Below are 25,357 nucleotides of genomic sequence, written 5' to 3'. Positions count from 1 at the left end.
TGTCGCTAGCACATGCCCATGGGTGGCTGGCGCGTTTTTGAAAGTTAGACAGATACGTGCTTTTTGTTTAAAAATTGTGAAGGGTTTCTTAAACTACTGCAATGTATCACGGAAAAGACGCCGACATAGCCATGAATCGTGAAGTATTAATCATTTGCGCAGAGGAGTGCGCCTTAAAAGTCAGGCTTGTATGTTAGGTCGGAGATCTTGTAAGTTTTACAAGAGGGAAAGGGTATTCGTACGCTTGTACGGATGTCCCTGCTTTTCTGCAGATCAAGTAGTGGAACACACTTTATGAATCAGGTAGGAAGAATGAAGGCTGTAAATATTTGTAAATATAATAGATGTTACTAGCAACATTTTGTGATAGCACGGTATACACTATTGTAATATTTATTGGTGTATTTAAAGAGAGGTTCTTGTTGGTCGATTTTTTCTGTATTTTATAACAGCCCGACAGTGAGAATTACCTAATAGATTTATCTAGTATCATTTTGTGTGATAATATATTTTATTATGACCTTAATCGTTTATTATTATCGGCCGATTTCATTTATATTTATTTATATTGTGTATCATGGCGATGAAATTGAAAGCATGTTTCTAAACTTCCACCATGTCGTGCAATCAGCTGTCATTATGGCAGCAACATTGCAGTGTAACCAACTCTTTGAGCAGCTGTAATGTGCAATATTATGGTGGCCCACCTATAGACGCCCTAAAATCACAGAGTCGGAAGAAAACTAAATGTGAAGGCATCGAACGTTCGTGAAACTAATCAACAATAACATTAAATTGACTATTGTTGTGATGTGACTTGTTCTTTCTGTTGCCACTCATCTCCAATAGATGGAACTACTGCTACATCCCGAGTATGACAGCCTGCCTCAATAATGGAGCTGAAAAGTTTGTACATGCTATATCATCGTCTAGTCAATGACAGGTACAGCAACTAGTTTGTCATGAATATAAGGTTCAATAACTGTAACAGGTTTTATTTTAGGAAATACTTTGCGTGGCAAAACTGTCTCCGCAGCGAGATGGGTACGCTAACATATATGGCTTCGCGCGGTTAGGGGCCTAAAGTAGGATTTTTCATTTTGTGGCCCTTTTGTGGTCCTAAATTGACATGACATTTAAAAAAGAGATCGTGCATGCAGGTGCAATACTTCAGGAGATAATAAATATTGATTGTTGCTACTAAGAAAACTATGTCCAACTCGCTGGCTGAATGGTCAGCGTTGAGGCCTACGGTTCTGAAAGTCCCGAGTTCGAGTCTCGGCCGGGTCGGGGATTTTAATGGCGTGTGATTAATTCTTCTGGTTCGAGGACTGGGTGTTTGTTTTGCGTTTGTCTCAAGACTTTCCTCCCCATGTTGAGACGACATACCACACTACCAACCACCACATGAAAACGCAATAATGATTACATCCGCCCAGATGGGGTCGGATTCAGGAAGAGCATCTGGCAGCAAAACAGGGTCAGATCCACATGCGTGACGCAGTTCGCACCCGCGACACCACAGGTGTGGAGAAAATTGGATAAGAAGAAGAGAGTAGGAAAACTGTATGTTGAGGAAAAACGGAATTACGGCTTTCGCTAATATTCTCACCAACTGTACAACGTTTTCATGGCATCGAGTGGCAAAGGCTCGAACTGTGCGTAGCTTAAATTGTTAAGAAGTCCCACACAGTAGCGGGAATTAGAAGTGACGGGCAGGGGAAATTACAGACAACAAAATACCCGGGTTCGTGGGATATAGCGAACGGGGGAGCGGGGTATTTATATAAGATTGAAAAAGACAGCTACAAAATGGTATTTTATGCTCTCTGAGCGAATTTCGGCAACTTAAGTTCGTTAATAATAGTTTTTTTTGATTTTGATTCAATACCATTCATTAAAACTTTCACCAGAGGAACAATATAAAACATGTATTACAATGAAATAGAAGTACGACATGATTATACAATTAAAAACCATTTAGTATTTGACTACACACTAAGATACCAACAGACACTGAAGTGACTGCCAGACCGACGAATGGCGCGGCAACCGGGTAAATCATACCTCATTGCCCATGAACTTGGCACAATAATGCCTCTTGCTGCCCTTCCTCACAGCACATGCAAAGACTCCACTACTTGCTGTGGCGCTATACAAATAGGTTAGTCGCAGCAAACGACATTTTGTGCGTATTCTCGCAAATAAGTTTGTTAATAATTAAAGAAAGTGAAGGAAAGAATTAGCTCATAAGACAATAAAGCTTGTACAAATTGCTTTTTTTTTTAAATAATTCCTAGTTTCACGTGGCTAAAATGGAATAAGAATATTATGTCTTCTCCAGAAAGTGGAAGTGCAGGAGGCTTGGCGATTGCCCCTTCACGTCCCCTCTAATCACCGCCATTGGATACATAGATAGCGCAAGAAGTAAAAACACAGAAATTCAGCTTGTACACCCCAGGCGCTTTTGTTGAGTTCTGCTTTAAAACTTCCACTACCGAGTTTGGGTTCCTTTCCGTGCAACGGGTTTCGTGTTGCGTTGGCAATGCATCCTTCTAAACTTAGTGACAAATGACATATACATTATCGGGCATGAAGATGTACTAAATGTACTATATTATTATTAGTATTATTATTATTATTATTATTATTATTATTAATCTGTTTTCCCTCCAGGGTCGGTTTTTCCCTCGGACTCAGCGAGGGATCCCACCTCTACCGCCTGGAGCTTCAGACTTTGGGTCGGGGGATACAACTGGGGAGAATGACCAGTACCTCGCCCAGGCGGCCTCACCTGCTATGCTGGACAGGGGCCTTGTGGAGGGATGGGGAGTTTGGATGGGACAGGCAAGGAAGAGGGAAGGAAGCGGCCGTGGCCTTAAGTTAGGTACCATCCCGGCATTTACCTGGAGGAGAAGTGGGAAACCACGGAAAACCACTTCCAGGATGGCTGAGGTGGGAATCGATCCCACCTCTACTCAGTTGACCTCCCGAGGCTGAGTGGACCCCGTTCCAGCCCTCGTACCACTTTTCAAATTTCGTGGCAGAGCCGGAAATCGAACCCGGACCTCCGGGGGTGGCAGCTAATCACGCTAACCACTACACCACAGAGGCGGACTTATTATTATTATTATTATTATTATTATTATTATTATTATTATTATTATTATTATTATTATTATTATTATTATTATTATTATTATTATTTCAAGGGAAGCCAAGAAAAGCTTTTTCCTTGTAAATTACTTCTATGGGTTATCTATTGTTGATTTTAACTGTTTCTTCATACACCACCTTTTCTTTCTTTGGAGTGTAAAAGGGAGAGCTAACCACCGCAGCAACATTTTGACATCGTTGGACAAAACAAAACAAAAAGACAACTGGCTGATAATCTCTCGCAATTCACACATTACAAGGGCACGTAGCGGCCAATAGTTGGAAGGCACGTCATGATCTCATTACTCCCTTTGTATTCTTCATATTTGGAAACAACATTAAAATTCCGTTTCTTATATCACACCTGAGTTCAAATTTGGAACTTATAATTATCTCACCCATTTCTAGCTTGGTTATCATGGATTCAGTGTGCGACTGCTCCATTTCCTAAATTCGTTTAAAAATATAGAAGCTGCGATGTGTGCGATGATGGAATTTGAATGTCAATTTTGTAAACTATTAGGAAAAGATAATAAAGAAGGGATTTTCAAGGTGTGACTTTGCAAATTTATCTACGGATTGCTCCACAAATACATCACACTTGGTACAAATTTCATACAGATCAGCCAGGTCTTTTGTTTTCCTTTTACAAACGATGTCAAATGTAGCTACGATAGTTAGGGGCCCCCATTAACACTCGAATGAAAGAAAATATCGTATAATAAGACACTATTGAAATCAACAACAGAGGTTAAAAATAATTGCAACATAATTGTTGTTCTCCAAATAGCACGTTCTATATTATAAATCAAAGTGTTGGCTGGATGTTTTGTGGCTGATGATGGTCATGTCGTTACTCTTGCAGTTTCTGGGAATTACGCTTTTCACCGAGGAGGAGCGCAAGTTCTTCATGGACCTCGTCGAAGACACTGTGACCACTCGTGAGAGGGAGGACATAGTGCGGCCCGATCTGATAGATTTGCTGATGCAGGCGCGCCGCGGAGAACTCAAAGGTGACGGCGAGGAAGAGGAGCAGGTCTCCATCGGAGAGGGCAAGGCGAAAAAAATAAGTAAGTTCGTCATCTACGATCATAATCTTTATAAAAAGTAAAAGCCATTGGAAAGAGTGCTGATGGCTTAATACACTTCTTAAAATTAAAAACAGTCTATATCAGCACACGTTGAAGTATTTTAATTTAGACCCGGCTTTCGGAAGCTGAGTTCCATCATAAGTGAATATTCAAAATCTGCTTAATTTTGTGCCGCTGTTACAGCTGAGTCGGCATGCCTGGTTATTCCTGTCATAAGCATAACTGTCCTCTGAATTTTAACATCAAGACGACACGTGGACAAATCTATTTTAGAGTGTAAGTTGATACCCACGTATCGCTGACTTTGTAATCAACTTTATACTGTCCACATATTACCCACTTTGTGATCGACATTTGTGTGTAAGTTGGTGCATACAACTCACTGTCCACATATCACCCACTTTGTAATCAACTTTATACTGTAAGTTGGTAAACACAGCTCACTGTTTATATATCACCCACTTGGTGATCGATATTAGAGTGTAAGTTGGTACATACAGCTCACTGTCGAAATATTACCCCCTTTATCATCGGCTTTAGAGTGTAAGTTCGTACAGACAGAGCTCACTGTCCACCTATCACCCATTTTGTGATTGACATAAGAGTGTAAGTTGATACACACAGCTCACTGTCCACCTATCACCCATTTTGTGATTGACATTAGAGTGTAAGTTGATACACACAGCTGACTGTCCACCTATCACCCACTTTGTGATTGACATTAGAGTGTAAGTTGATACAGCTCACTGTCCTAATATTATACACACTGTGATCGACTTTAGAGTGTAAGTTGAAACACACAGTTCACTGTCCACATATCGCCCACTCTTCGATCGACTTTACAGTGTAGGTTTATAGGTTTATACACACTTCACACATATCGCCCTCCTTGTGATCGACTTCAGAGTGTAAATTGATACACACAGTCAACTCTCAACAACTGTCATTGCTCACTCACTTTGTGATCGACTTTATGGTGTAAGTTGATACACACAGTGAACTGTCAACATATCGCCCTATTTGTGATCGATTTTACAATGTAAGTTGATACACACAGCTCACTATCCACATATCGCCCACTTTGTGATTGACTTTAGAATTTAAATTGATACACACAGGTCGCTGTCCACATATGGCACACTTCGTGATCGACTTGAGAATGAAAGTTGATATACACAGCTCACTGTTCACACATCGGCCATTTTTTGATCGACTTTATACTGTAAGTTGGTACACTCAAATCACTGTCCACACATCGCCCACTTAGTGATCGACTTTAGATTGTCAGTTGGCTCACATTGCTCACTGTTCACATTATGCCCACTTTGACGGAGAAGCTCGTTCTTAGACCAAATTTACTGAGTAGTAGAAGGGAGACCGAATGAGCTCAGACTAGCTGATGTGGCTTTATGGGAAGAATGGCTCCTAACAAGACCACCTGAACTATCTATGAAAAAGATGTTTGTGGTAAGATGGCTGAGAGAAGAAAATTTTAAAAGACCTTGCCAAACGTGATGTCAGTTGGCAGTAAACAGTGGGTAGACAGGATGAACTGAAAGAGGTTTTTAAATACACGCACCTGGTTTGCTAGAATTTATGATGATGATAACTCATTCCAAATATAATTATATATTTTAATTAACGTATACTATTTACAGTCAATTTCATATTAGTGCATGACTAAGTAAAATGGAATTAAACAATATCAACTCAAAAAACAGCACTAATTAAATTACATTGGCAGGTACTTAATGGTCTGTAACGAGCATAATTTATTATTTTACAAATCATTATATATCTTTAGTGATCTTCAGTATATGAGTCGTCTACCTTTTAAACCGGCCACCACAAAGCGGAGGAATATTTCATGGAAGACAAACTATTACTTAAATTTGATTAAATGTTTATAAACAAGTGTTTCGTAAAAGGTTAATGACAACCACATTTTATGAATGCAATAATTAAAAGTATGCATATTTTAGTTTGGCTTTTCAACGAAGTGAAGCTCTATAAGAGTAGAGAAAATCTCTGAGCGAATAGACTAGTTAGGTTAACAGTTCAGTGTTTAAAGTATTAAGTGAAAATATGCTCTAACCTTGTCGTCGTCGTCGGCAGCTACTCGTTTCCGAGAATATGTCTTATCCTGCAATTCTGCTTAAAGTCTCTTGGCTCTGCGGATATTTCGCTGATGACGGATCAAGCCAATCTTCGCATGAAACATGCGGCCACACAAGTCAAATCTAAAGGAAGGTGGAGGACGCGGTTGGATCTGACGTAGTTCCTGCTTTTCATGTGTTTCAATTTCTTGTCTGCGACGTGCCTGATCAAACAGTGAGACACCTTCTACAGTAGCTTTGCGCCAGAGAACACGGTTTGGAACATTCCTAAAAGTAAAAATTCAAGTACTTCTCCGATCACGTAATCACGTGCTTAAACCTCATTGTGTACACTTTTATTATTTGTTATTATCAATGTAGTATTTGTAAATACCCAACTTCAGCGGTGGTTCATGAGGTTCGAAAGGGATAGGGAAGAATGTCTTAGGTCTTTTAGCAAAATAGTAAATAGTAAGTTAATTGACAACCACACAGCCAATCCCTTTTTCGTATAATTTTTAAAATATTCCTATTATATGTTCTACATTGTTCATAAACACAGAATTTGGTCTGCTCAGGAATATTGTGAAAAGAAAACTGATTTTATTTTCTAAAATACCTAAGAATGCCTCCATGCACATCAACAACACAATTGTTCAGGAATCAAATGAGCATTGTGATTGCAAGAATGAAATCTTATCGAGGGTCTGCCAACCAAAATTTTCTTCAACAGTATGAGGGTAGTTTTCACCAGTAGAATCTCAAGCTTCAGCTCCGAGTTAGGATGTTGCGATGCTATGTTTTCCCTGCCCTTCTGTACGTTTTGAAGGCTAGACGCTCATCCCTTTGCTGGAGAGGCTGATTGAAGCTTTCGAAATGTACTCGTACGGAAGAATACACTGAGCAGAAAGGAAGACGAGTGAGGAAGGTGGTACATTTAAAAAAAAAAGAACAGCTATTGGCAAACATCAAGGAGTAAAAGCTCATGTATATCGAGGTGAGCGAAATGAACTTCTCCGATTCATCATCGGAAGCGAAATTGAACGAAAAAGACCTGTGAGGAGACGGATAAATTGGCTTAAAGACCTGCACCTGTGGCATAGACGAACTTCTACTGAAATGTTTGGAGCCGCTGTTTCGTGAGTTATCATAATCAAATGATGCATTGGATATAAGCGGATATAATCAGAAAGGCTAAACATTTTCGACATTCATGAAGACCCCAGAAGACTTTTTTAACTTAGCCACGGAAGGGAAGAGGCATTTAAATACTCAACGCTTTAATACTAGCACTGTGAGATGGATACGAATTTCAGTCAACAAAAGACAATCATTCAACGAGTTGGAACGTGCACAAAACGTGACGGTTCTATCACTCGATCATCGACATGCACACACCTTACAACCACTCAGAAGCAGACCAACCATCAGCGATCCGAACAAAAACTTACTTGCTATGCTGGATTTCTTGGATGAAAAATATACTTTTATCGTAAAATTTCCGCTTGAACCATACACAAACTGATTACACAGCGACTTTTCATAAGGTGTTTCATCGCACAACTTGTGCCTGAATCATAATTAGCATACATTTTTGTGTTGAAATCAGTGAATTTCTTCTTGATTTTACATGATTTATTTTCAGTAACATCTGCTTCATAATGTTGGAAAGTAATTTGCTTCTTCTCCTATACAGTTGGCACTTTATGACTTAATCTTTCCCATGTCAGTGCCTCAATTTGATTGCCAACCTCCATAAGGAGACGGCGTTCTAAGAAAAATTGGTCCTTGATTGATTGATTGATTCTTTCATTCATTCATGTCGTGTCACTTTCGGAGAGGCCTGGTTCAGTTATTTCTAGTTGACCAGCATGGGCAACCAGCGTGTCTGGGTGTGTGGTGATGATGATGTTGATGAGGCAGACAGAGGGTGAAAACCGGTTCCGACACGTAACCTAATCCGGTCGAATAACATCAGGGGTCCCCTCAAGGCTTAACGTCCCCATCCGACGGACGAATCACCATCAACAGCGTCATATGTCCTCACTCCATATGAACACTCCGGAGAGGTTTGGAATTCAAACCAGGCTTTTGCCACCACCTCTCCTCCCCTGCCGGCCAACATTCTGATGGTGGCATTTTGGGACTCGACCTATCTAACCACGGTACAGACATCAATCTTTATCTTCTTATTAAGATTATGTATCCTTCTAAACTTGTTGAATTCTCCTTGTGATGTTTCAGAGCTCACTATAGAAGACATCGCTGCTCTGGCCCTAGGTTTCTTCTTCGCTGGCTTTGACGCCGCCTCCACCATGCTCTCCTTCGCCTCCATCCTGTTGGCTGTTCACGAGGACGTGCAGAACAAGGTCCAGCAAGAGGTGGACGAGATACTGGGGGATGATCGCAAGGTGACGTACGACAAGCTGCAGAAGACCAAGTATTTGGACATGGTTCTAGCAGGTATAAACGGCGATAATGGATTAGGTTCCTACACCTTAATCATGACATAAAATTCTATGAATATTGAATTTTCACGACCACATTGTAATCGAAAGCGAGTTTCAACGTATTAGGTCGTGTTACGTACATTTAGTACGTGTTGAAGAGATGTTAAGTACAGAACAAAATTGGCCAACCAGACACCAATGGGATCCGAACCTACAACGGGCAACTTAAACGCACTCAACAGTGTGATGGTAGTAGTACCAGACCTGCAGCTTAGATCCTTTCAAACAGAACAAAGATGCCCTAGGCCACCATAGCTCAATTGGTAGAGCAACCTGCGCGAAATCGGGAGGTTGTGGGTTCGGATCCCACTGGTGTCTGGTTGGCCAATTTTGTTCTGTAGTGAACATCTCTTCAACACGTACTAAATGTACGTAACACGACCTAATAGGTTGAAAGTCGCTTTCGATTACATAAAATTCTTCTTCTTCTTCTTTTTCGGGCCATCCAACGTCCACTCCTGGACACAGGCCTCCTCCTTATTTTAACATAAATATATCTTATGGTTCGGGGGTCATCCGAAAATTTGTGTGATGTGCGCAACAAAATGTGTGACAGAAGTGTAACTATAGCAACCGTGCAGGCTATGTCTTATGGCTGAAATTATCAGCCGTTGCTGGATGGCCATGACTGAGACACGTATTTATGATCATTTAATTTTCACAAAGGGAAATATTGTTTATTTTTTAGGACTATTTTGAGACAGCCTGAGGGTGTTTAAGCCCCACGTTGTGACTGCCGGTTTGCATTTCTCATAAACCTTAGACTTCAGGATGACTGAAACTTTTTTGTGTTTCAAAATGTTGCTGAGTTTACCAAAAGCTGCCTAAAACAGACCGCTGTTTTCTTCGACCCAGCTTTATAGAGTGGCCCAAATATATATATATTATTCATCGGATCCAATAAAGTTATCGTCCGCTATAATGTGGGTATGTCTTCTGTCCATCACTTTTGTTGTGGTAGGGTTTACACATAATCCAACAGAGTGTTGGTGGGAATTATTTTTCAATAGGCATTACCTCCATGAGAGAGAACTCTTACCGCTGAGTTTGTGGAGTGACATCTAACAAATTTTTATCATGGGTGTTTCGTTGTAGGTAGTTCGATATAGAGATATGATTCGGTCGGTGTAGAATTCTGCATGCTTGATTCTTTCTCAACATCTCCGTGAGAAAAGTCTGTCATTTTGGTGCAAGTAGCAACAGTCCCTGAATTACTTATGCATATCGCCCCTGTGTACTATTTATTCATAAGATATAATACGATATTACTGTTAGCCAGTTCGTGGACTGGCGCATACAGTATAGGCAACACGGCGTATACACATTTACTGCAGTCAATAGGTTCGTGTACTGGTGCCTACAATATAGGCAACACATTGTACACTCATTTACTACAGTCAATAAGTTCGTGGAATGGCGCCTACACTATAGGCAACATAGTGTGCATCCGTGTACTACAATCAACATATTCGTGGACTGGATCTAATAGTTCAAGGATTACATAGTCTTTTGACCTGTCATTTCCCGTCGTGGTGATACGGACGATTTCGGCTTCATAATCTCAAACGTTTCACTAGCGGACTTGCGTAATTTTTGCCAGAACTTGAAATTTGCCTGTTTCTCAAACTATGACATACTCAAATTCCGCCCCACACATTCAACTACCCTTCATAACAGAGACCATGGCTCTGCTTACACTGTAAGCAAGCATCTGCCTCTTGCTGGGACTCGCGAAGAACTCTCAGGGCATCATCCTCTAGTGCGAACTCTTAGTTGTAGTGCACGACAGCGACACTAGACGGCCAGTCTAATACGTATTAACACGTTAAATTCCAATTTTAAATTTCATTCACATGATAATTACTGTATGTCTGTAGAAGGTAGGCTTACATACTAGTATTTGGATAATACAACTAGGAACATGTTACAAAAGTATTAAAGTACAATTTGCTAATTCACTGTGTATCCAATAAATACTTCATAGACGTATCTTTAATTAATGACTGTGTGAGTTGACCGTGCGGTTAGGGCCGCACAGGTAAGTGCTCGTATTCGGGAGATAGTGGGTTCGAACCCCACTGTCAACAGCCTTGAAGATGGTTTTCGGTGGTTTTCCTTTTTCACACCAGGAAATTGTGGGGGTTGTACCATAACTAAGGCCACGGCCACTTTCTTACCATTCCTAAATTTTCCTATCCCACCGCCGCGTTAAGACCTTTCGGTGTTTGCAAAGCAACTTGTAAAAAAGACATGATTAAATTAAATTTAATCTTTGAGGTACTCGCTATACTTTAAACAAAAACTCATTACAAAAAAAAAACAGTTTTTTGAAATTTGTCATGTTACTTCCACAACAAACTGACAGAAAAGGATTAGGTTTCCACTAAATTCTATAAAGTGATTCATTATTGTAAGTTGCCTTACCATAGATACCAATGTTTAATTGTCTGTTGATACATAATGCATCAATTTGATGACTACTTTATCAATTTAAATTTTTAAATAATATGAGGATATCAAATTTTCAATAATAATAATAATAATAATAATAATAATAATAATAATAATAATAATAATTGTGTTGTTTGGGTCATCAGTCCATAGACTGGTTTGATGCAGTCTTCCTATCCACCCTATCATGTGCTAACCTTTTCATTTCTGCGTAACTCCTGCACCCTACACCTGCCCTAATCTGCTTGTCATTTTCATACCTTGGTCTACCCCTACCATCCCTACCACCTACACTTCCCTCAAGAACCAACTGAACAAGTCCAGGCTGTCCTGTCATTTTATCTCTTCTTCAAGTCAAATGTCGCCAAGCCGTTCTCCTCTCACCAATTCAAATCCTGTATCTCTTCATTCTTGATTCGATCTATCCATCTAACCTTCAGCATTCTTCTGCAACAACACATTTTAAACGCTTCTGTTTTCCTTTTTCTGATTAGTTACTATTCATGTTTCACTTCCATACAATTCATGCTCCAGACGAGCGCCTTCAATTTTTTTTTTAAATTTCTACATGAATGTTTCAAGGGAATATTTTTAAGATCCTTTCCAATCTTCCCATTTCCAAACAGAAGGTCCCTGTTGACCTAGCAAGTTCGGCCGCCTGGACGAGGTACCTGTCCTCCTCCACAGTTGTATCCCCGACCCAAAGTCTCATGCTCCAGGACACTGCCATTGAGGCGCTAGAGGTGGGATCCCTCGCTGAGTCCGAGGGAAAAACCAATCTTGGAGGCTAAATGGATTAAGTAGACGAGAGAAGGAAATATTTTAAAGAAATCGTTAGTTCTTGTACTTCCTTTAAGACGTGATTTCCTAACCTTATATTTTCTGCATCACCAGACCTCTTTTAACTGGATTGGATTGGATTTATTTTCGTCCTGTACGCCCTCTCCATGTCTGTCCATACCATTCAGCCAGTGGCGTATCCTGGATTTCCCACGGAGGCATGCAAACCATGTGGTAACACAATGTATTTAGTACACTGACTTAGCAAATGTCATGGGATAGTCACCTAATAGCGTGTGGGCCTCGTCTGGCCCTGCGAACTGCAGTGAGACGCAGTGGAAGTGAGTCGACAAGTCCCTGGTAGTCCTCTGGACGCAGCTGACGCTAAATCGTTCGCAGAGCGGCCGCCAATGCTGGTCTGTTCGTTGGTGCAGGATCCATGACACGGAGCCTGCGTTCCAGGACATCCCAGATATGCTCGATAGGGTTCATATCGGGGCCCCTGGGTGGCCATGGCAGTCGTTGGACCTCCGCTGCATGTTCCTGGGACCATTCCTGGGCGACGTGGGAGCGATGTTGTGGCGCGTTATCTTCTTGAAACACCGCAGAACCGTCTGGGCGCTGGAAGGCCAAGAATGGGTGGAGATGGTCTCCGAGCAGCTCAACATACCGCGTACCATTCAAAGTCTCTTCCAGAACAACTAAGGGGCCCATTCCGTACCAGGAAAATGCACCCCAGACCATAACAGAGACACCAGCGCCCTCGACAACACCTTCGAGGCAGGCGGGATCCATCGCTTCATGTGGTCTGCGCCATACACGGTGCATCCCATCGGCATGGTGCAGTTGAAATCGTGATTCTTCCGACCACATCACGTTACGCCATTGTTCCAGTGTCCATCCCTGGTGACTGGCGACAAATGCGCGTCGTTGTGCCCGATGGTGTTGGGTTAACAGTGGCACCCGTGCGTAGCGCCGACTCCCATACCCCATAGAACCCATGTTCCTACAGATTGTCCACTGGGAGACGTGTCTAGCACGGCCTGTGTTGAATTGAGCCGTGATTTGTTGCACGGTTGCCCGTCTGTCACTATAGACAATCCGTCTCAGACGTCGCCGGTCACAGTCATCGAGGGTGGCTGGACGGCCGGTCGTTCGTCTGTTGTGGACGGTGACACCCGCATTCAATCATTCACGATACACCCTGTACACGGTTGATCGTGTGAAGCCGAATTCCCGCACCACTTCCAAAATCGCACTTCCCTTCCGTCGGGCACCGACCACCATACCCCGTTCGAACGGTGTCAGCTCACGACGACGTTCCATGTTACACCTGTCACATGCACAGGCACAGCTCACGAGGTTTCCTATACAACTGCCGCTGGCACAGGGGGGTTGGGGGTGGTGCGCAGACAACACACCTGCGCATCAGTGCTCCGCTATCCCATGAAATTTGCTCAGTCAGTGTAAATTCCAATTCTGCTCACCCTAATTACATGTAGGTACACTGGATCCTGCGATTCTTTCTTCAGAATTCCTTGCTGACGTCACTGTAGAACTCCTCACGTGCTTTCAACTCAACAAGAAGATTCTACTCCATAGATATCATTCCTAACGCAGTCCGGCTCTATGGCTAAATGGTTATCGTGCTGGTATTTGGTCACAGGGGTCCCGGGTTCGATTCCCAGTTGAGTCGGTAATTTTAACCATCATAGGTTAATTCCCCTGGCACGGGGCCTCGGTGTATGTGTTGTCTTCATCATTATTTCATCCTCATCACGACGCGCAGGTCACCTACGGGAGTCAAATCAAAAGACCTGCACCTGGCGAGCCAAACCCGTCCTGGGATCTCCCGGCACTAAAAGCCATACGCCATTTTTTTCATTCCTAACACAGGGAGACGACTCTACTTTGAGAACTGCGGACGAAATACTTTTTTTCGCTTATGTATTCTATTTTGTATAACAGGTCTTCCTAACACTTTTAACGGCGTTTTTGGCGTGAAGCGTGAAGCAGTTCTGACGTGGAGTCTCTTACGCATCTTTATTTTCACCAAGTTCAGCTGACCAAAGGAACGTTCTACCTCTGCATTAGAACAAGGTAGAGAAATATTGGCAACGCTTTGAATGGATTAACAGCAACAGAATCTAAATAAATATTAAAAAGCTCTACACAGCTTCGGGTTGGCTAACGTCGTAAGGCCATTCCTGGAAAATGGAGCAGCTCACCGAAGGGACCTCATGTCGCCAGGGGGTAATCCGTGTTTCTCGCTCGACGTTACTTTGGACATACCGACTTTCTCCAAGGTGTTAACAGTTGGCAGAAGGTAGCACGTGAATGCTGACAAATTCAATTGCCGTGACATCATGTGGAGAATTTCAGATCTATGTCTGCCATCGAATGCAATTTTAAGATTTAATGTGTTCCGTCCATAACTTCTCCACTTGCTCTCTTTCTTTCTTTCTTTCTTTCTTTCTTTCTTTCTTTCTTTCTTTCTTTCTTTCTTTCTACAGTGGATTAGATGGCGAGACTACACCAGCGCCACACATAGTCAAGCGGCGGAACTACTGTAGTTGTACGGAACTTTTAAACTTCTGAGAGATGAATATAATAATACTTCACTTGAAACAACATAAAATCGTACTTCAGAGAGTTTTTTACGCTATCATGACGCATGCAATGAATGCCGTGCATGCAAGGAAAATACGCCCCTTCATTCAGAAATTTCTCTTGATCTCCTATCATCTCAGAGTTTTGATTTCCTCTCACTGGATTTTGATTCCCTTTGTAAATTGCGCATGTTTTCTATACAAAGCGTAAGAGACGAACTGCAGCCTTGCCTCACTCCTTTGTGGAGGTTTTTAATTCAGCATTTCCTATTTAGAGACACACACCGTATGCCATACAGGGTTTCCAGGCGGATGACTGTAGTCTAATGTTTCAGCTTCAGATTTCGTGACAGGCATCGGTTGTTGTAAGTGTTTTGAGTCAGTCGATGGACCAATTCTAGCCTACTTGCTCTCCCAGAGAAGGGTGTTTTTTGACATAGTGTGTATCAATCCAGTCTGTGAGGAAGTTATTTGGTCCATCACTTTTGGATAATTTTTCGGTGTTCTGGTGACAACAATACTTTCTTGCGGTGTTCTATACGAAAATAGTTGGATAATATGTACTCTTGTCTTTTACAGAGACACTAAGATTGTACCCGCCAACACCGTTCCTCGATCGCATTTGTACCAAAACGTTCACAATACCAGCGAGTGGCAAGCAGGCAGCATACACGCTCCAGCCGGGAGACCAGATATTCATACCGACATACGGCCTTCAGCACGACCCAGAATACTTCCCTGATCCCAAGAAGTTTGATCCCGAGCGGTTCAGTGAGGAGAACAAAGCCAACATAAACCCTTACACGTATCTGCCGTTTGGCCTGGGACCTCGAGTATGTCTTGGTAAGTACTGTGTTGCGTGTTACTCCAGTGGCAACAGTTCACAATATGATGTGAGGACATCCTGCACTTCATAACTTATTATATAAATGCATTAAATTTAATTATTCAAAAGTATCCTCCTGATCAATCTATATAATATAAAATGAGAGTTTTATCAGTACATTACTCAGAATATAAAAAGTATGGTATTTTTGCACATTTTAATTTTCCGTCATCTCTCTCTGTATGTATGTACGCGCATCACAAGAAAATGACTGTAGATATTTTAATGCAAAGTCAAGAAATCAGGCATTGCAAACCAGGCTATAAAACATGGTATTCACGCTGAATGAAATGGTAGTTTCGGTGAAGGCCTTAACTTTAATTCTTTACATACTATGTTGTTAGTCATTCTATCGATAAATACTACACAACTTAAGTTATATAGAATTAAATTTCCGTTCATTTATGTGTTATACATTTTTACTGTACCGGCTATGATAACATATTCGTGAATTTATATTGTTGTTGCTAAGTAAATATCAACGCCGAACCAGGAGAAAATAGGTGAACGGAATTTAATGAAAATTGGTATTAAAGTCTAGGAATAAATTACTACAATCTAAGCTATAAATAATTTTATTCGCGCTGGATGAAATGGTAGTTTAGGGGAATGCGCCTAAAATTACATTTGTTAAATACCTGTTATGGATCCTGTCGAGATGTATTATATAATAAATGTTATAGAGAACGCAAGTTCCGGTCATTTATGTGTTATACAGTTTTATCATACCGACTATGATAATAGAATAACAAATTTAGCCTTTTGTTGCTAAGCCCATATGAAAGCCGAGCATTCCTAACATGTAAATTTTGTTTAATCGTGTTAACTGGAAATGGGTTTTGCCATAATTGTCTTAAGGTGTTACACTGCGAGATCATCGATCCGTATCGACAAGAAAAATTGTGACGATTTTAAAAATGAGAAATAACCTTAAAGGGACGATCGCTTGAAGAATAAGACATAAGGAAGGACTGACTTTAGATTGGATGTCCTGATATCACGGAATCGGAAGAAAACTAAATATGGAGGGCTACAAAATCGAAAGCTCATAAAACTAATCAACAATAACATTACATTGACCAATGTTAAAAACTGATTTGTCTCTTCTGCTACCACTCATCTTCGATAGATGGCATTACTGTGCGTACCGAGTAAATCAGATTATCTGAATTTTGTCGGGAAGAAGCTGAATAGTTACAGCAGATAACTGTGCACTTGCTATATGATTGTCCCGTCAATACAATATAATATCGCTGCATTTAAAATCTATAGGTATATAGTTATGTTTCGGCCCTATGCTTTGCGCCAACATCAGTGTAAACAACCCTAAGATATGATGATAATATTTAGTGACTAAATGAAAATATTAAAATTATGTTGAGAGACGATCAAATAAGTGCAAGTAAAATGCCCGTGTCTTAAATGCTGTTTATCAGTCAGATATATGGATATGTGGTAAAAGGAATCATTAAGCACAATTTCAAAACACAGCACAGATGTGTGAATCCTTTTCTGCTGGAACGTGAAATAGAAAGTTTCTTGAAGTCCGTAAGGAAATATTCATTTATTTACGACTGTGACTTCATAACGTGTCCACACGAATATGTATTAGTATTCATTACCGCTTGGTCTTTAACTACCGGCAAATAGCTTTCGCGTAATCCCCAAACATTTACGTACAGCAATCTGTATCACTTGATGTCAGATGATTAATACAAAACGTAAGATGAGAATTCTTCCCCGAGTCAGCCAACTGTATGAATAATGAAGCGAAATGAAGAACATGGAAACTTGAGAGTGCCCTCTCATATTCGTGGAGCTTGGAATGAAGAACCTCATGACGAACTTGCTCTGCGGTAGGATAGAAAGGAAATACGAGAGCTCAACCACAGGTTATGTAAAACGAGCGGAAATGTTATATGAACTACTGGCTGTATTACCGTTTGTATCTGCGAAGTTATCTACTGTAACTCCCCAGCTACTCTCCGCCAATATTCAGACAAGCTGTTTTAGTCGGGACGCAGCAGTAATCTCATCTATCGGAGATGAGTAGCAGCAGAAGAGATAAATCACAACACAACAGTGGTCAATGGAATCTTATGGTTGAACATATTTTATGAGCTTTCGAACCCCCTGTGGGTAGGGGCGGCAGAATAACACCCACGGGATCCCCTGCCTGTCGTAGGAGGCGACTAAAGGGGTCCCAGGGGCTCTGAACTTTGTAACGTGGGTTGGCAACCACGGGGCTCTTATATGAGTCCTGGCATTGCTTCCACTTACTTGTGCCAGGTTTCTCACTTTCATCTATCGTGTCTTATATCCCTTGGTCAACTCTTGTTCTTTTCCTACCCCGACACTATTAGAGCAGTCTTTCTTTTCCACGCCCTTCATGGCCCTTGCCATTGTTTGGCCGATACCTTCAATATTCGTAGTGTCGGATCCCTTCTAGTTTTTTCTCTCTGATTACTGTTATATAGAGGATGGTTGCCTAGTTGTATATCCCCTTAAAACAATAATCACCACCACGACCACCACTATGAGTTTTCGATAATGTAGGCCTTCACATTTAGTTTTCTTCCGAGTAACGTAAAGGGAGTTCTTCCTTCTTGCATGACTCATTTTTCTCTTATTATTCAAGGATCGTTCCTTTATGGTTTCTACTCATTTCTTCTGCCTGCTGTCACTTCTTGACGGATACAGTACTTTTGCATCCATCTCTTGGCACAGGCCAGAAAAAGTGTAGCTTCCACCGAAGTCCCAGTCTCATCCGTGGCTGTGACAATATGGAAGCTGCTGTAGTATGGGTGGTGCTCATTAATGACATTAGAGCACACACAACCAGTGTGTCTGAGTGTCATGAAAGGTGTTGCTCATAGGATCAGTCGTGCTACAGTAGCACTGTCTGGCCCAATGAGGAAAGCAATGGCAAACTACGTCACTCCTCATCTTCCGCAGTACGCCTCATCTGGGCAATGCCATTAGTTTATGCGGTTTCCCTGTAACTGCTACTTGAGGATCCAACCAGCCTCTGAGCTGATGACTTAACAGACAGACAGACTCATTTCTTATATTCATCTTCACAATTTTCCTTATAGATATGGGCCGATGACGACGCGCTTTTACAACGTACAACAATCCTGACAAAAATCATCAATTGTACTAACATAATAGGTACGGTAAAAATGTATAAGTCAAAAATTATCCGAAATTGTATTTTCTATAACTTCCGTAATGTAGTAGTTATCGGTAGCACCAATAATACACGTATTTAAAAAATGAGTTTTAGGCACCTCCGCCTAAACTACCATTTCTCTCGGCATGAATGAAATTATTTATAGCGTAGACTATAGTGCCTCATTTCCCGGCTTGACATACCGATTTTCATTAAATTCTCTTCAGCCATTTTCTCGTAATGCGCGTACGGTACATACATACATACATACAGAGGCGACCGAAAATTGAAATGATACCACGAACCTCCCAATGCTCTTCCTATACATTATTTCTCCTTAAGACTGTTCACGCCTTCCAGCCACATATGGATATGCACTCCATCAGAACAATTTTCGTTGTGTTCACTTTCCTACGTGCTTATGCAAAGAAAAATGATCCTCAAATACATTATACTCTAGGAGTGCGTAAATATGTCATGCAAACATACATTCCTTTAGTACTGTGCAATAAGATTCATTTTCCTTTACACATTAGCATAAAAATGAACACAACAAAAATAATTCTGTTGGACTGCATTTCCATATGTGTCTGGGAGGGAACGCTGGATTTATTATCATTATTGTTATTATTTTATGGGTGTATTAAGGTCAAAATATTTGAAGCTGGAAGGTCTGCGTGTTAGACATTAGTAATTTGTTTTGTACAGGTAGCTGGGAAACATACAGCTATTTCCATGTTCGGATAATAATCCCAGGGAAACTTTATGAGTCATACGGAAAGTCACGCATATCCTCAAGTAGGTGTGGGAGGAATGCAGCGACGTATTACCGTGGCACTGGATACCCCTCATTCAAGCTTGGATAGACGAGTAGGCAGGAACTTCGTGGGGAGGAGTAGTCTACTAAAAACTCAGGAAGGACGCGGTCCAGCGGACAATTTACGGAGCACAATTACCGTGAACATTAACGAGTGTACGTTTGATTATGGACGAATGGAGCAGTGTTGTTTGGTCGTTGAAATGTCGTATGGCTTTTAGTGCCGGGATATCCCAGGACGGGTTCGGCTCGCCAGATACAGGTCTTTCTATTTGACTCCCGTAGGCGACCTGCGCGTCGTGATGAGGATGAAATGATGGTGAAGACAACACAGACACGCAGCCCCCGTGCCATTGGAATTAACCAATTAAGGTTAAAATCCCTGAGCCGGCCGGGAATCGAACCCGGGACCCTCTGAACCGAAGGCCAGGACGCTGACCGTTCAGCCAACGAGTCGGACGTTTGGTCGTTAATACGTATACAATATTGTGCTAAGGTTCTGATCTTATGGCAACTTTCGGTAGTCTACTGCTCGGTTTCAAGGCATAGACTAACAGCCTGTGTTTGTGCAAACGAAAGTCTCTCTAAAAGCAAGGTATCACTGAAAAAGTAACATATCGAAATAATATACCATCTGATAATGGTGACAGTCGGCAAGACGTGTTTATACACAGAGGAAGTAAACGTCAACTATTTAAATATATACTTTGTAACTATTGGTCATCGGGCTCACTACAACTGGTAGTGGAGTCCTAGATGTCGTTTTCTCACCGTTTTTCTTTTTATCCTAGGATTGTTGAATGTATATGCGGAGCCTTCCAACAGTTGTCAATATTTATTGTGTTGCTATCTTATATGTATTGTGTGGAGAGGAAGTGTTTAAGTACATAGATCTAAATATAGACGGTTAATTTTCAATTGGTGAAGAACCTAGGTGCTGTTCCTACCCGTTTACTCGTTTTCAGGGATTAGGTAAGGCCCAATCCCAGTTTTACAGCTCTATGAAAACAATCCAAGTGGAATATTTTATGCTCTATCCTTTATTATTAGTTGTTATTAATATTCTAATTTGAGAAGTCCTATCGTGACCTCTGGCGCCCATTTTCCTGCAGTTTCGATGATGGTGATGCTTGCTGTTTAAAAGGGCTTTACAGCTAGGCCATCAGCCCTTCGCCCCCACCAGCATTTTCGGCAAGTTATATAATATTATTATCATAATCGCCATTTATTGTTGATTCACTCATTTTGAATTTTAATTCATTGGAAGTCACTTAGTGATATGTAGACTCAATTATGGCTCAAAAACTAATATTCTGATCCATGAAATTTTATATTTATTTATCACAATTAGCGTCCAAAAGTTGGGCAGATATTTTAAGTAGATTACAATTGTCACCCAACAGTAGAGTATTGGTTAGGGATATTCCGTGAGTTTCTCTCAACGGTTGGCCGGCAGGCGCGCCCAGCTCAACTGCCTCCCGTTGACTCATCACTCCCCGCTCCGCGACATAGCAACAAGGAGAGGAGTTCGCTCATGTTATCCGTGCATGACATGAGATAACAATTAAAATTAAGAAAATGAGAATTAAGAAAATTAGTGCAGTAATTAAGAATGAAGAGAATAAGCTCGTACCTCACGACAGGACATGTCGGAAATGTCCCCCTGCATCCAAACATTTCTGGAATCGTCTTAGGAAACTCCGATTCACACGCATAAGTTCACCTTGCTTAATTGAGACTATTTAAACATTTCTGTAGCCCGCCATGCTGAGCTCTTCGAAACCCCGGCTTCTTGTCCAAGTTGTCTTAAGAATTTTGTCGGCGTATGGTCTAATCTTTCTGTAATATCATTTACTTTTCCCTCGTTAAATACACTTTTACACTTCGCTTCTTATCGAGGATGGAACCAGTTCCTCTCAATTTGTTTACGAGTTTTCTCATGGTTTCTATGTGGAAGGCCTACACATGGAAATTGTCTTACAAATCGCCTAACGACTTCCCTGCAAGACTCTGTTTTCAAATAATTATCGAACATAAATACCCCTTCCTCTACCGTGTACACATGTAGAGGCATTACGAGAATTATACCTTGAAGTAACACTTCACAACTCGAGAACAGTTGGAGCGACAGATCAACACTTAATACACGATCTAAGCACGGACCTGAACTGCGAAGTGCGGGCATTCCGGTGCTGCCGCTGCGCTGTGTAACGGGAAGTTACGGGAGGGAGATAAGCTGGGCGCGTCTGCCGGCTAACCGGAAAGAGAAACTCAATGGGTTAAAAATATGGTTAGGGAGAGCCTTGTCAGATACGTGTTATTAGTGCTAGGCCATCGATATTTCTTTCGGAACTCTTGGTCTCCCGTGTGGATGGAGTAAAAATGCATTGTCTGTAGCCCCTGGATGTCGTAAGAGGCTACTAAGAGGGGAACAATAAAGAAATATGTACATTCTAGTCCTTTAAGCCCAAAAAAATATACATGATTCTATGCCTTCCCGTGTGCAGGAGAAAGTAACATATATATATATAATTTTATTACAGGTCAGAGATTTGTAATGCTGGAGACAAAGGTAGCACTGGTTCACATCCTGTCTCGGTTCAACCTCACTGTAGTGGAGAAGACGCCATTGCCGCTGAGACTATCTGCTAAGTCATTATCCATGGCAGTGGAAGGAGGTTTCTGGGTTGGCGTGAAGGAGAGATAATGTGCACTCAATTAAAATAGTGCAAGTGTTAAATTTCAGTGGAATACTTAACCCTTTATAGGTTACTGCTATAATAATCTTCCTTCCCTTAATTAAGTATTATTTTCTTTTGCTTGACTGAACACGTTATTAAACTTATGTTATTGTGCAACTAAAATGGCTGACATGTAGAGCTGTCACGATACCGTCTATTTAGTAATACGGGGACAAACTAATGAAATGCACCCTAGTGGTGAAATACTCCAACACTGTGCATTCGTGCGGATGCAGACTGGGTCTTGGACCACAAGTGGCTACGGCTGGTCCGTGGTCCGACAGCTCTGCACTCCGACCAACCAACCGAGCAGAGGAGAGGTGGCTGCGGCTCTGCATTCAGGAGACGGAAAGGGGATGCTCCCTACCGTCGACTGTGCAGAGAATGGTTTTCCGTGGTTTTCCATTCTCCCGCAGTAAGGCGAATGCCGGGACAGTTCCTAGTACAGGCCATGGTCGCAAATCCTCTCACCTTCTCCGCACATCTTCTTCTCTGATACAAATCTCCTGGCCTGAGAGACGGCGTCATCGTCTAAGAGGCCCGCCGTCCCCTTCAGGGGAGGAATGAAGACATTTAGTAGTAATAGTACAATTCCGGATGCGCGCTCTGCTGTAGTTAGTGTATTTGATAGACAGCCGTGTAATTTATTCAGTCACGAAGTAACAGCACGGACATGATGTCATAAAATAGTACTTTTTCCCTCCACATGTATGGCTTGCTATTATCGTTCATAGTGAGAAGATTATCCGTGATATCATAATGTGATATTCATTGGTTCATCTAAGAGCATTAGAATTAACTTTGCAATTGTTCAAAAGTTCATATTTATTACCTAATATAACAATGTTTGTTCTATTCTGTAAAAGCTGCTGGCCCGGTATATTACTTGTGATCAATGAAAACATTTGCAATATATTGCATTTGGGAGATAAGTAAATACGAAGTGTGTCCGATATATATTGCAGCACATTTTTTTTCTAAAAGCACATTGGTTTTATTGCTACAATACCCTATTTTTCAATATAATCTCTGTTCAATGCTACGGCCTTTCGCCACCGTAATGTCAGATCCTGTATGCCTGCATGGTACCACTAGACTGGTCGATGTTCGAGACAACATCGTGCTGCATCGATAACTTCCCCATCACCCGCGTAGTGCTTCCCACAGTACGCACACTTCAGTGGGCAAACAGTTGAAAGTCAAAAGGCGCGAGATTCGAGCTGGAGGGTGGATGAGGAAGAACAGTCCAGGTCAGACAGATTTGCTCGACCTTGTGACCATGAAACATGCCTCGCCTAACGAGTCACTACGCTTTTGTCCACTGCCAAGTATCCGTAGTCATTCTGCAAGTGCCTATGAATATCTGCAACGCCCTGGGTTTCCGCCAGGTTCGCACCTCCGTTGCAGACGTCATTTTGAAGGCTAATTCCAACGCTGCCGCCAATCGGAAATGAATGAGACTCTACGAGACGAAGCGGAAATATTCAAACATGTTCCAAACAAAAGTCCAATTTTTTAAAACCGAAATTTACCGAGAAAAAAATTGTGTCGCATTATATATTGAACGACCCTCGTACATATAGAGTGGTACTAACCTTATTTGAAGGACTCTTCAGTGACTGTCCGCACGAATTACACCGATTTCTGTACACATGCACTAACCTCAACAATGCGCGCGTTCGGAATGAGCAGTGGTAGACTATTTTACCACCAGGATGCATTTTATTAGTCTGCCGACGTATTACTAGACAGCGACTACTACATAAGCAAAAATTTGCAGAACATGTCATGTTTCCCTCTATAAAAGATGTTTCAAGTTTTTTCACCAGAAGTAGTGCACTTCTGTATTCTGCAATTTCCTAAGTTTTGTACTGTACAGCGAACCTGATATAGTCATTTATGTATTATTTTCGTTTGTAAATAGTACTAAAATAAATTTTACGGCATGTATAGCCCTAAATGCTTGTAGTATTTACTTTAATATGAGGTGGTAAATTATTATGCCACTGCCCGTTCTTGTCAACCACGTACCTCAAATAGGAAGTGGCATAATGATTTATCACACCAAAAATCAATCATTTGAGGTCAAAGTCGAATGAGAAAAGTGTAATGAAGGCAGACAGGCCTATGGTAAAAGTAAGTGACAATGATACGGAAATAGCGGACCGTGTTTCTTCGCACGACACCAATAAACTGCGCTAATTTGTTTCTTTCTCCAATAGCAGTAATGTAACAGATCGTGGAGTAAGTGTTGCTTTAATATTATCATTATTCATAAATTCAAATGTATGTTGTGTTGTCAGAAGAATTTAGATAATGAGTAAGCTGAGGATTTCGTCATAAATGCCTATTTTTAACCTCAACCCCAAAAAGTAGGCACACAAGTCTAAAAACTGTTGTAGTCGATTCGTGAAGGAAATACATGAGTTTTATAGTACAAATATACACTCACTTCATGCTACAATGCCTATTTTGAAGGTATTTGCATTTTAAGTGCCTAAAACGACAAATATTAAGCTGTTAAGTCGTATTTCTGTTTTGTTAATTTTCTTTACGAGATAGGTCACAGAAATCCGCCCCATAATACGTGTTAGGAGAGTTTGAAGTAGTTTTATAATGGACAGCTGGGAAGTAAGCTTGGTTGCGACGGGGTGGGCGTAGGGGGTTGATTTAACCGAGACGGGTGTTGGTTGTGCTGATACTGTGTGGAGAATAGATGTCTTTTCCTGGCGTAATATGCCTTGATGGCCTTATACAGGATGTAATATAATTCACAGCGGACATTGGAGGAGCTGTAAGTACACGATACCAGAAGGAAAATTGTCTCAGTAAACATGGGTCCGCAATCGAGCCTTTTGCGATATAATGAGAATTTGTGGTTACCAGCAACCACTGACTTGTTTGCGTGTAAACGTCATCCTAGTTAGGAAAAGGTACCAATACAACACTGAGACAAGTTATTAGATGCTTTGGTAGACCTGAATTTGTCTTTAATACTTAGCATGTACAGTGTACTAACTCGTAGTTAAAGGAAGTGTTCAAAGTGTC

At 41.3% G+C, this 25,357-nt stretch overlaps 1 protein-coding gene across 2 annotated transcripts in view; it reads left to right on the top strand.

Annotated features, from left to right (window-relative positions):
* The window catches only part of LOC136857418 (cytochrome P450 9e2), an 82,083-nt gene extending 57,820 nt beyond the window's left edge, over positions 1-24,263 (top strand). For both annotated transcript variants that reach the window (XM_067136069.2, XM_067136068.2), the window contains exons 5-8: positions 4,022-4,226; positions 8,588-8,806; positions 15,273-15,536; positions 22,112-24,263. In XM_067136069.2, the coding sequence (XP_066992170.2) occupies positions 4,022-4,226; positions 8,588-8,806; positions 15,273-15,536; positions 22,112-22,275 (852 nt within the window). In that variant the 3' untranslated portion in view covers positions 22,276-24,263. The remainder of the gene's footprint in view (positions 1-4,021; positions 4,227-8,587; positions 8,807-15,272; positions 15,537-22,111) is intronic.
* The last annotated feature ends 1,094 nt before the right edge of the window (positions 24,264-25,357 follow it).

The sequence above is a fragment of the Anabrus simplex genome, chromosome 1 (genome assembly GCF_040414725.1).
Source record: "Anabrus simplex isolate iqAnaSimp1 chromosome 1, ASM4041472v1, whole genome shotgun sequence".
Classification (NCBI taxonomy): Eukaryota; Metazoa; Arthropoda; class Insecta; order Orthoptera; family Tettigoniidae; genus Anabrus; species Anabrus simplex.
This window is presented reverse-complemented; position numbering and strand designations above follow the sequence as displayed.